The sequence below is a fragment of the Accipiter gentilis genome, chromosome 32, assembly GCF_929443795.1.
Source record: "Accipiter gentilis chromosome 32, bAccGen1.1, whole genome shotgun sequence".
Classification (NCBI taxonomy): Eukaryota; Metazoa; Chordata; class Aves; order Accipitriformes; family Accipitridae; genus Astur; species Astur gentilis.
The window spans coordinates 14,701,383-14,721,011 of record NC_064911.1 but is presented as its reverse complement, the minus strand read 5'-3'; the positions used below and the strand labels follow the sequence as shown (position 1 = coordinate 14,721,011).

At 39.3% G+C, this 19,629-nt stretch overlaps 1 protein-coding gene across 10 annotated transcripts in view; it reads right to left on the bottom strand.

Moving 5' to 3' along the window:
• DMD (dystrophin) overlaps positions 1-19,629 on the bottom strand; it is a 1,191,992-nt gene that overhangs the window by 786,096 nt on the left and 386,267 nt on the right. For all 10 annotated transcript variants that reach the window (XM_049835325.1, XM_049835324.1, XM_049835302.1 and 7 more), the window contains 2 exons: positions 16,007-16,157; positions 10,445-10,564 (listed from right to left, as the gene is read on the bottom strand). In XM_049835325.1, coding sequence (XP_049691282.1) covers positions 10,445-10,564; positions 16,007-16,157 — 271 coding nt within the window. The remainder of the gene's footprint in view (positions 1-10,444; positions 10,565-16,006; positions 16,158-19,629) is intronic.

Here is a 19,629-nt window from a genome sequence, read left to right as displayed (position 1 = left end):
GTGGGAACCCCGCGCTGGAGCAGGTTCCTGGCAGGACCTGCGGATCTGTGGAGAGAGGAGCCCACGGAGCAGGCTTTCTGGCAGGACTTGTGACCCCGTGGGGGACCCGCGCTGGAGCAGTGTGCTCCTGAAGGACTGCACACCGTGGAAAGGACCCATGCTGGAGCAGTTCGTGAAGAACTGCAGCCCGTGGGAATGGCCCACGTTGGAGGAGTTCGTGGAGGACTGTCTCCCGTGGGTGGGACCCCACGCTGGAGCAGGGGAAGAGTGTGATCAGCCCTCGTCCTGAGGAGGTGAAGCGGCAGAAAATAACGTGTGATGACCATAAACCCCATCCCTGTCCCCCTGTGCCGCTGGGGGGGCTTGGTGGTGAAATCCGGGAGGGTAGTTGTGCCCGGGAAGAAGGGAGGGGTGGTGGGAAGGTGTTCTGAGATTTCGTTTTACTTCTCATTACCTTGCTCTGGTTGATTTGTAATAAATTGAGTATGTTTTGCAAATTGAGTCTGTTTTGCCCGTGACGGTAATAGTGAATGATCTCTCCTGTCCTTATCTCGACCCGCGAGCCTTTTGTTATATTTTCTCTCCCCTATCCAGCTGAGGATGGGGGAGTGATAGAATGGCTTTGGTGGGCACCTGGTGTTCAGCCAGGGTCAACCCATCACAGTCTTTTTGGTGGAGGATGCGGGTAATGTGAGGAATTTGAGATAAGGATAGTAACTGAGAGAGGTAACGGGCAAAACATGGACTGAACGCAGCTAGAGAGTTAAGAGCTGCTTGATGAGTGGGGAATCTTTATTGTTGTAATTGTGGTGAAGGGATGAGGGGTGGATTGTGTGTGTAAATTGTCCACTTTTGTCAGTTTTGTGATGATATTATTTTGATTTTGGTGTGGGGAATTATTTTTGTGATGTGAGTGAAGACTTTGTGTGATGAATGTGGATTTTAATGATAGTTCTTAAAAATGTGATGCACAGAGGCGAGGGGTGGAATGTATTGGTTTTGTTTGGCAAGGTTTTGGTAGCGGGGGGGGGGTTACAGGGGTGGCTTCTGTAAGAAACTGCTGGAAGCTTCCCCTGTGTTCAAGAGAGAGCGAGCCCATATTAGCCGGCTCTGAGACGGACCCGCCGCCGGCCAAGGCCGAGCCAATCAGTGATAGTGGTAACGCCTCTGTGATAACATTTTTAAGAAGGAAAAAGTTGGGACGGAGAGAAACTGCCGCCGGAGTGAGGAGTGAGAACATGTAAGAGAAACAAGCCTGCGGACACCAAGGTCAGTGAAGAAGGAGGGGGAGGAGATGCTCCAGGCGCCGGAGCGAAGATTCCCCTGCAGCCCGTGGTGAAGACCCTGGTGAGGCAGGCTGTCCCCCTGCAGTCCAGGGAGGTCCACGGTGGAGCAGATATCCACCTGTAGCCCGTGGAGGACCCCACGCCGGAGCAGGTGGGTTCCCGAAGGAGGCTGTGACCCCGTGGGAACCCCGCGCTGGAGCAGGTTCCTGGCAGGACCTGCGGATCTGTGGAGAGAGGAGCCCACGGAGCAGGCTTTCTGGCAGGACTTGTGACCCCGTGGGGGACCCGCGCTGGAGCAGTGTGCTCCTGAAGGACTGCACACCGTGGAAAGGACCCATGCTGGAGCAGTTCGTGAAGAACTGCAGCCCGTGGGAATGGCCCACGTTGGAGGAGTTCGTGGAGGACTGTCTCCCGTGGGTGGGACCCCACGCTGGAGCAGGGGAAGAGTGTGATCAGCCCTCGTCCTGAGGAGGTGAAGCGGCAGAAAATAACGTGTGATGACCATAAACCCCATCCCTGTCCCCCTGTGCCGCTGGGGGGGCTTGGTGGTGAAATCCGGGAGGGTAGTTGTGCCCGGGAAGAAGGGAGGGGTGGTGGGAAGGTGTTCTGAGATTTCGTTTTACTTCTCATTACCTTGCTCTGGTTGATTTGTAATAAATTGAGTATGTTTTGCAAATTGAGTCTGTTTTGCCCGTGACGGTAATAGTGAATGATCTCTCCTGTCCTTATCTCGACCCGCGAGCCTTTTGTTATATTTTCTCTCCCCTATCCAGCTGAGGATGGGGGAGTGATAGAATGGCTTTGGTGGGCACCTGGTGTTCAGCCAGGGTCAACCCATCACATCTTGTTACTCTTTAACAAGGTCTAAGCCGAAGTACTTAATTTTCCCTATATGCCCTTTCTTCCCACTGTAGTAGGAGAAAAATCTCTTAATTTCTAAAATTCTATATATACAGATGGTGAGGTGAATCACATTTGGTTGTTTTGGTGCTTGACTTACACTGAAGTTCGTGGATACTAATTATGTACTGCATTTTAAAAATACATGTACAGTTTTTACTGAAGGATTCATAAATCATCCCAAAGTTAAGCAGCAAAGGTTTTGACACCTCTGACTTAGATTAATGTTTTTAGAAAAAATCTTTTCATGACCAGACGTCTCTCCATTGGTAACGCAGGTGTATATCAGAATAAATTACACTGCACATATCTAACCAATAGTTCATACCTGCCCGAAATTTTGAATTCTCATACAAGCCAAATACAAGGTCTTTGACAAGAAAAATATTTTGTTCAAACAGGACCTCTAAAAAAAGAATGAATGGACTTTTGTAGACTCCACATTTTTCTGAAGAAAACTTCATTCTTAAAGTGTGCAACACCATGAGTTATGCAAGCTCTTACATCTCCACCTTGCACAGGGACTTATATAATGGATATATGCTTATATATACATGCATGGATGCAGAGGAAAACTTGGGGTTGGTGGAAACATACACTAATCTACTTAAACAAGTAACAAACTACTTATTACTAATTTAATAATAATAATTATTAAATAATCAATTAATTACATGGGATAGCTAATATACTGAGATAAACTGAAAAATCATATTTCAACATATGAGATCACTTCCCAAAGACTGGTTACATTTCTTTTTCTAAACTCTTTTCAAGGAGAACACCCTAAATATTCTCTATTAGAATGTGAAGCAAACCAAACTTAATTTCAGGTATACCACTCCATACAATACAGCACCACATTAGATACTTAAGTAGGAATATCTACAAAATTCAGCTTGGTTTGAGCTATAGACTCAGTCCTAGGATCATTAAATCTACACTTACACGTCTCCTTTTCTACCACTAACTGCAATTCAGCACAGTTCTATATGAATACATACCATACATAACTGCCCATAAATCAAGTAATGACCCATAATGAATGTCCTGGTCATTGGTATTAATTTTTCCATATGTGTCAGCATATTGTATTTGATTGCTTAAATGTAAGTTATGCTAATCATAGACTAAGCCTCAAATTCAGTTCCCTATCTTTATGTCTATGCTACTTTTTATATCAGACTTCTATTATATTGTACTTTTCTAATGTTTTATAAATAAAGTGGTAAGTCTTTTATTGATAAAAAATATTTTATAAAAATCCTCATACCTGAGTAATTTTTAAATAACTCGCATTCTAGCAGTTGACTTTTCTTAACAATCCTCACAAAGGAATACAGTTTGCTCTCAATGTCTGCAGTAACATCTTATCAACTTGCCTTTATCACTATGATATACCTTGAAAAAGATTTTTTGTTTGGTCCTCTAGAAAACAAAAAACCCTCAAGAGTGCAAGATCAAATACCTGGTTCTGCATTTACTCTAAGGAACACATTGATTTGCACACGAAAAAGTTTTGCTGAGTCAATACAAAATACTATTTTCAGCATATGATTACGAAAAGCCACAAAACCTACCTTTTTTTGTCTCGATAGTTTGACAAGACATTTTATTTTAATAAAATAAGTAAAACGACTAAGTAACTGTACTGATAAAAGGGCTGACATTGTGACCTGCCTTAAGTCTGTTTGTTCTCCTGAGAGATCGTAACAACAATGACACCAAGATATACTGTTTGGTTGAATAGGTTTAAGACACAAAGTTTCAAGTCAGAAATATCATGTCACGACTGTCTACTTAGAAAATAGATATTAACTACTAAATCATACGGTGCTTAACTTTACCTCCTTATTACATCAGATAGTAAGTCAATGCTGTAAATAGCCTGTGTAATGCCCAGAAACCCAGACTGCACCAAGGGTTTTGTTCCCAACACCTTGGAAAACAAATCTCCAGAGAAACTGACTGAAACCAGACTAGAAAGTAAAATACCTTCCTGCTCCCTTGAAATGCCTCCTTTTACAGCCCTAGCTAGAATTTTCAGAGAAATCTGCATGTAAAAGAAACTTTTTTTGTATTGAGAGGACTCTGAAAGAAAATTCTTTAAGACTACAAAAAGCAGAAGATAAAATATTCCTAGTCTGCAAAAAGGTCAAAGCAGGGAAACATGAGAACAGGAGAAAATGAGTAAAACCAACACAACTCTTGGGAACACTGGAGTGAATGGGTAAGAAGTGAAATAATATGCCTCAAGTCTGCAGCTAACAGGAGAGGGTTTTTTGAAAGATGCTTTTCTAATAAGTTTATTATTTTCTAATAAGGCTATCCACTCTTTAAAGTAATGAGAAATAGTGGAAATGTGTTTTTGTCTATATGTAAAATCAATTTTTTAAAAAAAGAAATACTTGGCACATTCATAGAATTTCTCCCATTTAGCAATAAGCAACGTGTGTAGTTCCGAAATGCTTGTATACCCACGCGCACGGTACGAGAAACAAACAGGATGAACTGGAAGCACTGGTCGGGTCCCAGGGCTATGATATCATCGGTGTTAGTGGGACTTGGTGGAATGAGTCCCATGGTTGGAGTTCTGGGATGGAGGACTACAGGCTGTTCAGGAGGGATAGGCAGGGCACGTGAGGTGGAGGTGTCAAGGAGAGGTTTGATCACACAGCCCTTACAGTTAGTGATGATGTGGTTGAGAGCCTCTGGGTAAGGATTCGGGGGCTAGAATACAAAGGAGACATTGTAGTGGGTGTCTACTACCGATTACCCAGCCAGGATGTAAGCACGGATGTGTTATTCCATAGGCAATTAGGAGAAATTTCTGGATTGGTAGCCCTTGTCCTTATGGGAGATTTCACCTTCCCAGACGTCAACTGGGAATATCATACTGCTGCGACAAGCAGGTCTTGGAAATTCTTGAAGTTTGTAGGAGGTAACTTCTTGTCACAGGTACTAAGCGAGCCAACCAGGAAAGATGCCCTCCCTAGACTTGCTGTTTGTGAACAGAGAAGGACTCATGGGGGATGTGATGGTAGGCGGCTGTGTTGGCCACAGTGATCCCGACTTTAAAATTTTCAGCCTAAGGAGAAAAAAGGACAGCAGAGTTGCTACCCTGGACTTCAGGAGAGTAAACTTTAAGCTATTGAGGGAGATATTTACCTGCAGCATCCTTCTGGACGAGCTGTCCAAGTGTGGGATGAGCGGGTTCACGGTGCGCTGGGTGAAGAACTGGCTGAAGGGCAGAGCTCAAAGGGTTGCAGTGAATGGGGCTGTATCTGGCTGGCAACTGGTCCCCAGCAGTGCTCCGCAGGGTTCAATTCTAGGGCCAGTTCTGTTCAAGGTATTTATCAACCATCTGGATGCAGGATTTGAATGCACCGTTAGCAAGTTTGCTGATTATACCAAACTGGGAGGTGCCGTTGACTCTCTTGAGGGACAGGAGACCTTGCAGAGGAATCTAGGTAGGTTGGAGCACTGGGCTATAATTAATGGGATGAAATTTAACAAATCCAAATGCCAGATTCTGCGCTTGGGATGGAGTAACAGTGGGCACAAGCATAAACGGGGAGAGGAGCGGCTGGCGAGCAGCCCTGCAGAAAGGGACCTGGGGGGCTGGCCGACAGCAGGCTCAGTACGAGTCGGCCGTGTGCCCTGGCAGCCCAGAGGGCAAACCCCATCCTGGGGGGCATCACGCACAGCACGGCCAGCCGGGCAAAAGAGGGGACGATCCCGCCGTGTCCAGCGTTGGTGCCGCCTCACCTTGAATACTGCCTGCAGTTCTGGGCCCCACCATTTAAGAAGGGCGTGAAGGTCCTTGAAAGCATCCAGAGGAGGCAACAAAGGTGGTGACAGGGCTGGAAGGCATGTCCCGTGAGAGACAGCTAAGGAATTTGGGCTTGTCTGCTCTGGAGACAAGGAGGCTGAGGGGCAACCTCCTTGCTCTCTACAGCTTCCTCAGGAGGGGACGTGGAGAGGGAGGTGCTGAGCTCTTCTCCCTGGGGTGCAGTGCCAGGACACGTGGGAATGGTCAAAGCTGCACCAGGGGAGGTTTAGACTGGACATTAGGAAGCATTTCTTTACCCAGAGGGTGCTGAAATACTGGAACAGGCTTCCTAGAGAGGTGGTCGGTGCCCCAAGGCTGTCAGTGTTTAAGAGGCATTTGGACAATGCCCTTAATAACGTGCTTTAACTTTTGGTCAGCCCTGAACCGCTCTGGCAGTTGGACTAGATGATCCTTGTAGGTCCCTTCCAACTGAAATAGTGTAGTCCATTCCATTCTTTAACTCACTTATTTTGACATATTGTTACAAGAACTACCCATACATCATCTTCAATCAAAGGACAGTACACCAAATAACGCGAATATATAATTGTGTAAATTATACTCTCAGCTCCTTTCCCTCAGCAGGGGAAAAAGCCATCAAGAAGCATTTGATACATTTAATGCACTTCTCTTTCCAGCACAGATCCGGACCCCTGAAGCCTGGGGAGGGCTCTAATTTGAGCTGGCCCACAAGAGTCCTTAAGGGACCTATTGTCTGCTGGGTATAATTAGAGAAAAAACTCCCTGCATTCATGGCTTCTCTTTGTTATCCAGCCATTTCTCTGGGCTGAAGATAATTTCCCATGTTTTCCCTGGGAAATGAAATAAGTCAGACTACAGCAACAGATTTGCTAGTATAGTCTTCTGATTTTGCAGCACTAAAGATTTGAGCGTTACTCAGCATCTGTTTTTTGTTAAGTCTCTGGATTGAGCCTAATGGGGGTCTAGAAGTCATAAGTCTAAACAGTGAGTTCTCAGCAGCAGCGTAAACAGAGCCTCACAACACGTCACACATTGATATGTCAAGTAACCAATGTTATGTAAAAGCAGTTTGAATAGTCACACTCACCTAGGCTAGCTGTAATCTCTCAGACTACCTTAGGGCAACAGCTGTTTGTAAGAGAAACAAGCTTAACTTTTCTATGGATAGTTTGTTTCAGGGGACAGTTTCTGCTTCTATGCCATTAACTGCCTTTTAAATAGATTTTTTTTTATTTTTTTGGCATATGCAATAAATCTTAAGAGCTTCTATAATGTTCATTTGAAGACAATATAGATTCTTGCCATCCTACTGAGACTTAGATTCTGTAAATGAACTTTCCATGGCTTTTAAAGTTGTTTTATACACATGCATGCATAAATATATGCATTATGTATTTTTATATATGAGAATATTTCAGGAATCACCACCTCAAAAAGATTTTCAGGAAGAAAGGCATAACTGAATTGCACCTGCTTGGAAAATGCAGCCTTGACTATTACATAGCAATAACTGGTCACTTTCTTCCAAATCTGATCCTGACCAGTATCTCACTCAGGCAGTCTTATTAAGCGCTTTTGTCTGACAGTGCATGCTCTTGTTTTGTTCTACTTTTAAAAGTCAGACTGGCAGATACGTAATCAAGCTTTGAACTTTGCTCCATTGTGCTTTTTGTCAAACGCTCTAATGGTTGTGCCTGCCAACACATCAGATCTCCCGTGCTTATATTCAGCTTGCAAGTGACCTGAAAAAAAACCGACAAAACTAAAAAGCCAAACAATCTTTCTGTACACTCAAAAAAGGAGATGCAACGTTTTGCTAGGATAGTAGGTGGACTCTGGTAATTCAGCTCTCTGAAAAACACAGGCGGTGTGATTCAAGGAGGGAACTGAACAGCACCTGGGGTGTTCCACGCCGCCCCGCGCTCTGCTCAGAGCATGCCTGTGCTGCGGGGTACGGTGCCCCCAGAATTGCCTTACTGGCCTCTTTCAAGGAATGTACTTTCTTAATGGCAGTAATAATTGGGCACGCTTTATCCCAACACCAGGTGCCTTCTCCACTATTACCAATGGTGTATTTCCATTGTGTTCCATTTACACTCGTCATTCTTTATGTTTCTTTAATGGGGTAGATGTATTGCAGTAACGTCCAGGTTCTATTTCAGGTTGGATTCTAATATGGGTGAGCCACAGAAGTTGCACGGGATACAAATGGTTCCTTTGCAGCCAGTGTAACAATAGGGGGATGCAGCTGTATCACCTGATGTGCTCTTAACTGTTCAGATATCTTTCTGAAGATGTGCAGTCAGATTAAACGTCCAATAATCCACCAACCTTTCATTTGTTTTTCGCAATATTAAAAAATCTCAGTTGTAGATCTTCAAATTCATGAAGTACAGTAAATATCAAATACCATTAATAATTTTCCCTTTTTTTGTCATACTTTAACATAGGCCTCTTTGCAAGAACCTACTCTTTACCACCATAGAATAATATCCTGGTTGAACCTCTTTCCATTCATTTTTTAATTTAATTTATTTTAATTTTGTAATTTATTTTTTATTATTATATTTCATTTTTCTTCCTCTTCCATTCAAGATATTTTCCTAGTTTAGTCTAGCTTCTGAAACCTTGTGCTTGCAAGGGAACTGTTTTATTCCACTGAACAGAATACAAGGAGCTGGCAAGAAATTTTGGAAGGTTAAGACTGTCATGAGCAGGTACACCACAGTTTTGACACTTAAGATGAATTTAAAAGGAATTAATAATTGACAGATCAGTAGAGGCTGCATTGTTACCTTGGCTGGGTTGTGCTCCCTGAGTGTCTAAAAAGTTGCAGTAAAGAAACCTGAGACTCATTTTTGAAGTGGCAGTGCTCAGCATCTTAGCAAAACATGCACTACCTACTCTAATTTCCAAACTGATTCCTGTTTTACTGGTATTGGTACCCAAATCAGCTAGATTCAAGATAGCACACAGATATCTGTCTGTGCTACAGCAATACCTTCCAGCTGAATGTATTGATGGCTTCTTTAGAGAAACCTTGGGCTTTAATAATTCAAAAACCAGAAACCTTTTATTTTCTTGGGTAATGAAGCAAAATGAAAGAAAACTACTTTCTCCATTCTGAAAGAGAAAAATAGAAGGAGTCTTCATTGTAGTACTGCCACACTTCTTGAGCAGTGACCCTGGAGATCTGACCATCAACACAGGAGTATCCTTCTTCAGTGTATCTCAATGCTAATTAGCCATTTAAGTTCATTCAGAAGTTACAATAAGAGCATTGCAATATAAATAATACAGTAAGAGCAACTTTTTAAAGGTGCAAGGGAAATACTAAACTTTCTTATAATAAAAGCTACTATTTGACAAATTTTTAGAACATCTTGGCTGCTAGCTTTATCACAAATATATCTCCAACGTGACATTCTTTTAGGATACTCAAGTAATTGTATTTAGAAAATAGAGTATATGGAAGGGTTTGTCTGTTGATAGTTCAGGCTTTGGGTCAAAATGAAGTTTAGAACAGGTTTGGATTGCAAGGATGTTGCTGCTAACTTCTCCCAGTTCTAGAAAGCCTTGTCATAAGAATCCTAAATGATAAACCATTGTAAAAACCATGTATACTGAAGAGGATATACACTGAAACAGAGAAATAAAACTAAGAGCAGACTGAAATGATTCCTTTCATTTCCTAGGAAACGTGTCCACAAGAAACTAATTGGAAAAGAGTTATGACTCTTCCCCAAAAAGTGTTTTAGAAAAAAGACATGTTCTTAATATTTCTTGATAATGATTATTTGTCTACAAAATATGATCCTGCACACATTCAGTATTTGGTTTTGCTTATTTTTTAAAAAGTCCTGTTTCAATTTTGTGGGACCAGCATTGCCATTAAAAGACACATATATTGGGCATTTAATTAAAATGAATTAAATTCATTAAAATGAATGTGCCTTTAAGCACTTGCCAGTGGATAATGACACTTCACGTTACTATAACACCAAAATACACCATATATACCAAAAGCTTCCCATCAGAAGAAAAATCTCCCATTCTCGATAACTCATACTCTGCTGAATTGTGTAGATTCTTACATGCAATATCCTTTTCCTTAACTACAACAGAGAATCATATTGCTTCTGTCAGGAGTAATGAAATACAATTAAGAAATAAAAGACAAACACTCGTCCCTGGATAGACAAAACAGGTTGATACTCAAGGAATCACAAAATAAAAAGAAAGTTGCTCTCAGATATTTGGGTTTTTTCCTCCAAAATACATGCATTTAACCATCTATGCAAAAGTCACGTCCTACAGAAATATTTAAGATCATCCTCAGAAATATCTCCTGAGATACACCCAATACTACTAGTAGTTCCTCTTCAACCTTATTAACACTTAATACCACTGATAGCTTTTTCCCTGTCAGAAGTGTAGTCGTTACCTGAAGCTGCTCTTCCAGTGCAGCAGTAGCTCTGTCTCCACTGTTTTCATCCACTACCACTACCATATGGGTTAGAGAATTGACCTTGACTTGTTCCTGTTCCAAATCTTCTTGAAATGCCTATAAATAAAGCAAGCGTGTTAGAAAATGTGTTCCAAATTAAGAAAACGCTATGTGTTTGGAGTCCCACTGACTAACTTGCATAACTAACCAACCATGAGACTTTTATAATCCTATTGCTGTCGATAATAATTTGTTACTTTAGCATATATATGCTAACATAAACATATTGGGCAGATTTCCATTCTTTTCACAAAAATAGCTTACAACTCCTAACTCAATACAGTATTTCAGACTGAAAATGTGGCTTGAGAAAGCATTTGTTGAGTTGGTGTAGACGACTTATAGATATCAGTATAGCACGTATACATTCCAGTAACCTGCAAATTTTAAACAGCCACTGGATTAGATTTGTACTTCACATTAACATATTAAAATATTTGAACATTGCAAAAGTTATAAAAATATTTAAAATGACAGGTTTTCATTAAACAACCCCATACTATCTTCAGCTTGGCACTGAAGTGAAGAAACTTCTCTCAAATCTGCACAAACGGATATTTAAATAATTTCTAACCTTGCCAAATTTCTACAACTCTTCACATCTCTCTGACCCTCCCACAATTTCCCAGGCTTCATGTACGAGATCTCATCAATTGTTCCCTCCCTCCACAAAGCGCTCGGAGAAGTGCAACGGGAAGTCTAGACATATTCACTCTTCAGACCATGGTTTACAGTATAGTCACTGTACACTTAACCTACATCACACAAAATAAAAAAATAAAAAATCGGAGGTACTGCAAGGTACTGTAACACCTTAGTAACACCCCCTTGGTGGGGTTTAGTGTCCTCTCTCTCTCTCTCCTTTCCCCCCCCCCCCCCCCCCTCCCTTCTCACTTCCCGAGAAAGATGGAATCCCTCCTCGGCTGTAGTTTGTTAACAAAACCAAAACCATCCCAGGTCCTGTCAGGCCCCAGGGAACTGAGCAGCCAGACCTATTCGCTCCTTCCTTTGCTGAGATGCAGCAGGAGGACAGGTGACAAAGATGGAAAGAGGAGGAGCTGAGGAAGTGTTGGTACTGAAACTTCAAGCCACAGAGAAAGCAATATTCAATTTCTTTTCACAATTTTTTTTTACCTATCCCCAGCTATATATTAGCGTATTAACATCCAAATGTACAGTTTTTATTCCCAGTAGTTAACCCCTGTTTTACGTTACAGGGTTCTGTGTTGTGTTTCTTAAATAAAACTTGAAAGAACCTCTCCTCCCACTCCCCTGAAGAAAACCAAGGTATCCAGGACCAGATCCTGCCTGACACACTTTTTAGGTGTCTATAACTAGCTTCACCAATGGAAGAACATGGGAAACCAAAGTCCTGGATTGTGTCCTCAATACTTCAGCAGAGTGTGTTCTAGTGATTAGTACGTATATAGTATCATAGTCACAGTCTGAAAAATAACATTGTTAACCACGTAAGTCTTGTCACAATAGAAACCTTGACTGTATTACAAACTATGTTAAATTTCACCATATCAATTTTTCTGCTGCTTTTTCAAGTAGATTAATTCACTTGGGTATGAAGAACAAGCCCTTGCTGAAGATAAGGTCACGCATTTTAAACCTCTTCAGTAAAACATCTTACATTTATTTGAAAATCAAAATATAAAATATAATGTGGCTATAGGCAATAGGAAAGGAATTCACAGACTACTTCGTTTTCAAGGCATAAATTCCTTACCCTAACACATTTCAGAGTTTTAATTCCTTCATGGGCATAGCCTTTGAGCCAATATATTTATAAGAATCCTCCTTTTTCTGACTTTCATGCCTATGATTACCATTTGCTTCAGAGAGCTAGACTATAAAGCAATTTTCAAGGACTGTGAAGTACACTAAATTGTTAGAGCAATCCGAGGAATTCAGACTTCTTAACATTTTTTGACCTAACAGTTGATCAGGGAAGAGGAGGCAGAGCACTTATGGATCAGATCATATAACACAGCTTGCTCCCCCCGAGGTTCAATCCCCTCTTTCAGCCATACGACAATAAATACATTCCTCTGTAAGCCTACAGCCAGGGAAAAGGCAACTATTATTTCCTGATTAGTTGGTATCCAAGAGATGGCATCCCAGGAAAAAAAAAAATAGTTAGCAATGCTCTGCAAGTGCAGGAGTGGAGGGCACTTTGGAAGCGGGAGTCTCACACACAGTGTGAAAGACTTGAGAAGTCAGGGAACTGATGAAATCAGAAAGTTGAGTCATTTTCTAATCCCCAGACAGAATCAATTTGCCCTGAGCTGAAGGGCTCTTCTTCATAATCCAAGTGTCTGTTTTTACCATGAAATTCACCACTGACAAGCATTTGTATACAGGAGCTTGTTGAGATTGGAATTTACTGAGGGCAGTCCCAAGACTAGAACATGCTCCGTTCAAGTCACTTAAACTGAAGTTTCTAACAAGTTCTCCCGAGCTTGTACAGAGAGCAAATTTTCAGGGATTTAAAATGTAAGACAGATATAGATGCTGATGCATGGGGATAGCAACAACAGAAACTCATAAAATTCCACAGTGCCTTTAACTCCTATCCATCAGATAACTTATGTGACTCGGACATAATCTACTTCAAAGTGAATAAAAATACCTACCTAGGCCATCGAAGTACCCAAAGACAAATCGACCCCTGATATTTGAACAGTTAGGAAGTGTCTCATTTTACCTTTGCAATTAATTTGAAGGAGTGAAAAATCCTAACACTAAAAATTTTCCATAGTTTCTGGCATTTTCATAAAAATAAAAAGGCTCAGCCTTCCAGAAAAAGTAATACCTAAGCAGCTTAGACTTTTTTAGAAACTTAATGAAACTATAAAATCTACTAACTATAAATTGTATAATAATAATGTGGTATAATAAAATCAGTTCAATTAAAAGCTCATTTTTGCTTAATTATAAAATTTCTAACATAGTATTCTACTCAGACAGCTCAATAGTCCTCAGATTTTTATTGAAAAGCAGCTTTCTTCCTTTATAAAATTATAAAGAAGGGATACTTGGAACAGCAGACAAAACACATAAAATACTGCAGCAAAGACCAATAGTTCTTTATGGAAATGTTTGACCATTACTCCAAAATATATTGACTATGCCAGATCTCTTACCAGAACCTTGCTAATGACATAAAAATCTTAGAATTCATCTCTATTTCAGTCCACTCAGAAAATGTTCTGGATGATCAAGATATTAACCTCATAGACTACTGAACCACGCAGCATGCTGGAAAGAATGTTGCATGCTTTCTCTACTCTCAGTGATGGGTCCCATTCCCAGTACATATTACTGAATGATTTTTTTTTTTTTTTTTTTTTTTTGGGTGTTATAGGACCAGCAGAGAAACTGAAGTATTAGTCACAAGAACTCAAGACCAATATTTTGAAACGTCATCAAGAAAAAAGGAGAATAAAAGAAATCAGATGTATGGAAGTTATAAGTCAAAAGGAGATAAATAACACAAAATAAATAGAGTGAAAAACAGTTACTAATGAACAGTTAAAGACAGAAAGTCAAAATGATAAAGGTAAAGAGGAGAGGGAGACAGGATGACAACAAACCAAACCTATCATCTTTGCTGAAGTCTGTTTAATTTGAAGGGATCATTGCCTTTCATATCTTCTAACTTCTGGTTCCTCCCATTAATTTATACAACCTTGTTTCTGAGAGGTCCAGAGTCATGTGAGACTAAGAAAAATTATGGGGGGTGTTGGGTTTTGCTTTTTTGTTTGCTTATTCAATAATGAAGCAATAACGGTGCTATTAAAATTCCGTTGGTTTAACCCTTGTTTTAGAAGGTAGCTTTGCTGCATACAATATATAATAAAATTATCTGAAACTTTCACACAATACTTGAAGGAATAGAAAACATCTTGTTCTTTGGCTTATGAATAAGACAAACTATACACCAATAGAATTTTAATTGAAGTTAAAAGGAAAACATTTTCTTTCCACCCTATTAGCTAAATCATCTCTTGTACAGAAAACAGATTTGGAAAGTAACACACAAATAAATAACGTTGACTAACTCTTCACACCAAGAATGAAGAACTAGTATGTGGGAGAGAGAGATTTCTGCATATCTTCATTCAGAATATTCAAATACGAGCTAAATACCCATTTTCTCAATATTAGAAAGAAACAGCATAAAGAGTTTGCATAAATAAAAGGATTACATTTTACATTAGTATTCAAATACAAAATGCATAGAAATAGGAACAAAGTTATTCAAGTCTCAGTACTCATGCATTCAAAATCTTCCAGGTTTCTTTCTCTAATTACCATTTCACAATTACCTGCTGTCTTTTTTAAAAAATAGAAAATTTAATGGAAGAATATATGCTTCGCTAGCAAACCCACATACTGAAATGCATTGTCTCCTCACAGGGCAAGCATAGATAGCACAAATAGCAGCAGTAGGAGTAGAATTTGTATTCTTCTTCAGTAGCACTCCTTAATCAGAATGCAGAAAAATCATCTTTAACACAGAAGTAGATCGTGCAGTCTTTTGCAGTTTTTGACCTCTTTTTTAAAAATCTGTAAAAGCTGGTTGCGGCTTGAATTGTTTTTCAGGATGATCTGCCCTCTAGAACCTGGACTAGCACTGACACAGGCCATCAAGTATCAAATGTTAAAATCTCTCAAGATGCTATGGAACTGAACTGCTTTGAACCGCTGATGTAAAAATATTAACAGGTTATCACAGTATATCTCCATGACCTCACAAATCATCTGTTTTCTATACTTTACTGTGTCTCCCTATCATCAACATGATGTGTTATGAGTACATATATAAATACATTTTAAAATTTAAAATAATATGAAGCTAAACAATTTAATCCAGTAGATTTAACAAAGCTATTACACAAATTATATAGTCTTTATCTTTTTTTGTTCTTAATTCTTCCCATTAAAGAATTACCCTCATGGAATGTGGACAAAATTTGGCCAAATTCTCTCTTACAATCCATTTATTAGTTTGTTGTTTTTCATTAAATACATTGCTAACAAGTATTTTCTACAGTTAGAAACTAAAGTCTATTTTATAATGCTGTACAGTTACATATTCAGAGTCCCAGGAGTCCTAACAAGATTATGCCATCTAATTATGACTACTGCATCATTGCTACTACAGTATGCAAGGAAAAAAATGCAACACGCAAAAAGAAGAAAACCTGATGTATTCTTATTGAACTGTGTAATGAAAGGATGTTACAGTTGCCTCATATTCTAGTATATTGTTTATATTTTAAAAGGAAGTAACTTTTTTTTAATATCAGAATAAAAGTCAGAGTTGTGATAAAATAACTCTACAAAAGTTTGTTAATTGTACAAAACAATCAATATTAAACCAAGATTCCATATTACTTTGCTATGTTCTAATGGCAGCAGCAGAGCTTTTAAAAGGTCAAAAACTCAGTTTGGGGTTTATGCCTTTGGAAGCACACCATCGCATACCTTATGCTCTTCTACTTGACGCTTTAGGTCCTCTAGATCTGGACCTAAGGGCTCTGAATCGATTTTCTTTGTCCTTTCCTCTGTTTTTGTTAGCCAGTCAGCTAACTGGGCCAGCTGCTGATTCTGCAGATCCATTAGGATTTTATGTAAACTGTAAAACAAAGAAATAATAATTCCAACTTATACATGAAAGAAAATAACAGGTGGAAATATCTGCCCTGTATACCCTTAACTGATTTTCATGAGGCTACATCTCAAGCCAGAATAAAAAAAATACGCTTTCAATCACATAGCTAAAAATTTGTTGGAACAGTTTCGAATTAGGCAAACTGGTTTGAAACTTGTTTTTAGAACCCGAGTACTGCATAGAATACACTCTCTGTTAAGGTTTTGGCCTCCAGTCACATTTCTATTTGAACTGTTTGGAAGTTCAAAATTTCTGCTATCTGGTTTCTTAAAGCTTGTAATGTCTACTACTAGTACTTTGAAAAGCGCTCAGACAGCTGTACTTACCAGACTCCCTCAAATTTAGCATATAAAACAAAAGATATTATTAAAGTTTGAGTTATTCAATGGAGAATGCTCTGGAGAATTAAACAGGAAATATTTCAGTTTTCCCTAAACAAAGTATTTTGATAGCTCCAAAACGATCTGTCCAGAAATCCATTACAACTCCTTCACTTACACTTGCCACCTTTAGAAATGCTCCAAACCTTCCTAAACAAAATCTTCATCTTATCAAAAGTAGTTTTAAAATAACGTGTAAGCTATTGCTGAGCGACAGCATTACGAGTAGTTATTTGTATTACCCATCTTTCACATAACATACCATTTTTAACTTAGAATTGACAGACCAAAGTCACTGTCCTCAGTCACACTGAGCTTGGTGAAACCATTGTATGTTATAGCGTGTTACTTACATCTCAAGCACAAGTCTTGCAGCAAAAAGTTAGTTAACTACTGTCAGAACTCAACCTGGAGATTTGAAAATCGGGAGTTGAACTTTCAGACTGAAGAAAACTACTGTGTAAGAAAGACAGCACAGTCCTACTCTACTCCACTTGTTTCTCAGTTGGCTTCTTGAAAACGTAGCCCGAATCAGAAAGCTAGTGTAAATTTTGTCCCTCTGTGACCAACAGCGCCTAGAACTGCCCAACTTCAAACTGACATTTCTCCCCACAAGGATATTTTAAATGAACAAAACTTAAGTATGTTTTCTCCCACGGCACCTACAGAACCGCAGACTGGCAGAAGCGTGATGTGAGCACACTGCTCCAGAGAAACGCGAGAGGTCTTCGGCTGCAGTTAGGCAACTTAAGAAACGCTCGCACAAATCCAAACATGCAGCTTTCTGTCACAATGTCAAGGTATGCTGAAGTAAAGCAAGTACTTCTGAGTTTGTCCAAACAATTTTGGGTTGTTCCAAGAGACTTTGAACAAACCTAGAAGTGTATAATTTTGAAAATCTGTGTCTAAGTACGTCCAAAGTAAGCATCATTCTGTATTTTCCCAGACACACCTAATAGTTTTCAAACTAATTGCCACAGAAGATTGCATTGAACGTGTAAATATTTACTTTTTGGTACACGTTTAGTTTTTTCTGAACTACCAGGATTCAATAACTGTCAACATCATGCAGATGTAATATGTGAAATCCCATATCTCATTTGTAGCCTGTTCATATTTTAAGGCATTTGTCTGAAACTTCAGCACTTCTATTGTTGGTTGTTATTTATTTTATTTCCTACCTTCTGGGGGAAAAAAAAAAATTCCTTCCAGTTTTGAATCTTCTCAAAATGAGCTGAATATTTGGTCTCTGATGAAACACCTACATATTTACTATTTCCTATTTATACAGCTAAAAAATCAGTACTGTATACACAGTATTAATTCATATTGCAAAAAGAAATCGCTAAGTTTCCAATGCTTTTGATGCTTTCTTTGTATATATCTCAGCTAACTCATACTCCATTCTTAGACACCATTCCCCAGCTTATAAGCAATCCTTGGGATCACCTGTAAATTTAGGTATGCAAAATACTCTGAATCTTGTGCATATACTAACTGTCACATTTTACACTCGAGGGCAGAGCTGCCATTTAGAAGGATCTAGACAGGCTGGAGGGACAGGGCAGGAGGTACCTCAGGACATTCAATAAGGACAAATGCAAAGTCCCACACCTGGGAAGGAAGAACCCTGGAATGATACAGGCTGGGGACTGACTGGCTGATGGAATTCCAGCACTAAATCTAACAAGCTCCATCACTCTGGTATTGTTTTTCTGTCCCTGAAATGGCTTCTGCTTTAAAAAGAACAGGACATTAGATGAAAGACCTTCTCAAAATAACCTTTATCACTTTTATGCAAGTAATAAATTTAGTATTGGTAAATCTTTCTTAAATAAGGATCCTTTTTTTTTTTTTTTTAATCGAACAGAAATTTAACCAGATAACACAAACGCGTAGACTTCAAATACCCCAAAAGTAAAAGGCAACAAGAATGAATGAGATATTTTCAAACAGGAGTGCAAATGAAATTATTAAAAAATTCCTACGACTTAGGTATTTTAATCATAAAAACTTAGCTGTTACAAAAAAAGCTGTACTTTTCTTTCCTTAGGGCAGCCGACAACACTAATCATTTATCTCTGCATTATCCCTTGCATCTGGACAGATTAAAAAAATAAATTGGCTGAGGACTTCTGAAACAAATAATCAAGTTTTAAAGGTAACCATAGGAAGACAAGTCAAACCAAAGTCTCTTGAAACAGGTAATGGCGAGAAAACGTGAAAAGCAATCTGTGAAACAAAGAAAGAGCGATCAAAGGAATCCTGAGGAGTACATGGACATGAAGCATATCTTCTAATGCAGAGCAGCAGATACAGAAAAAGGAAGAAACTGCAAGCAAACACAGAGAGGAGCCAGCTTTATGGAATTAAAGACTTGCAAACACATTTTAAAAAAGTAAAAGTTTGTTTTGAAATAAGGTTTAAGTTACACCTGTTTCTTGTGTGGTACCTCACTGGTCCCCGATGGCACTGAGGCAGTTTCGGGTGTTACACCTGGAGCTCTGGGAAGCTATGTTACTTTCTAGAAACAGCAATAATTTTTAAGAACTCCACTTGGCAGCTCTTGGAAGTAAATGACCAAAGAAAACAAATCACAGGAGCAACTATAAGCAAGAACTGAAACTTCAACAGAACTTGAGACACTGAAGAAAAAAAATGGTTCCAGGAAATGTGAAGGGCTCCATTAATCCAAACCTCTAAATAGTAGATATCAAACAGTAATGTTTTTTCTGTATTATCACTCTCAAGATTTTTTTTCTAAGAACAGAGTGTCATAGATCTTAGTAATGTACTATGATTTCAGGTCTTTTTTACTGGAAATCATGTGTTAATTATTGATCAAAATGACCAGAAAATACATGTAGTGTCTTTTCCACTCTAATATCTCTCTTTCTTTGCAGATAAAGTACAGGAAGCTGACACCCTGCTTTGTTATAACCCATGGTTCACAAGGGATTAGCTATCTCGGATCTAAATTCAGTCCTTCTTCACTTTCAAGTGTGTATTTTATTGCCTTATTTGATGTTCTAAATCAAGTTATCATTAATATTAAA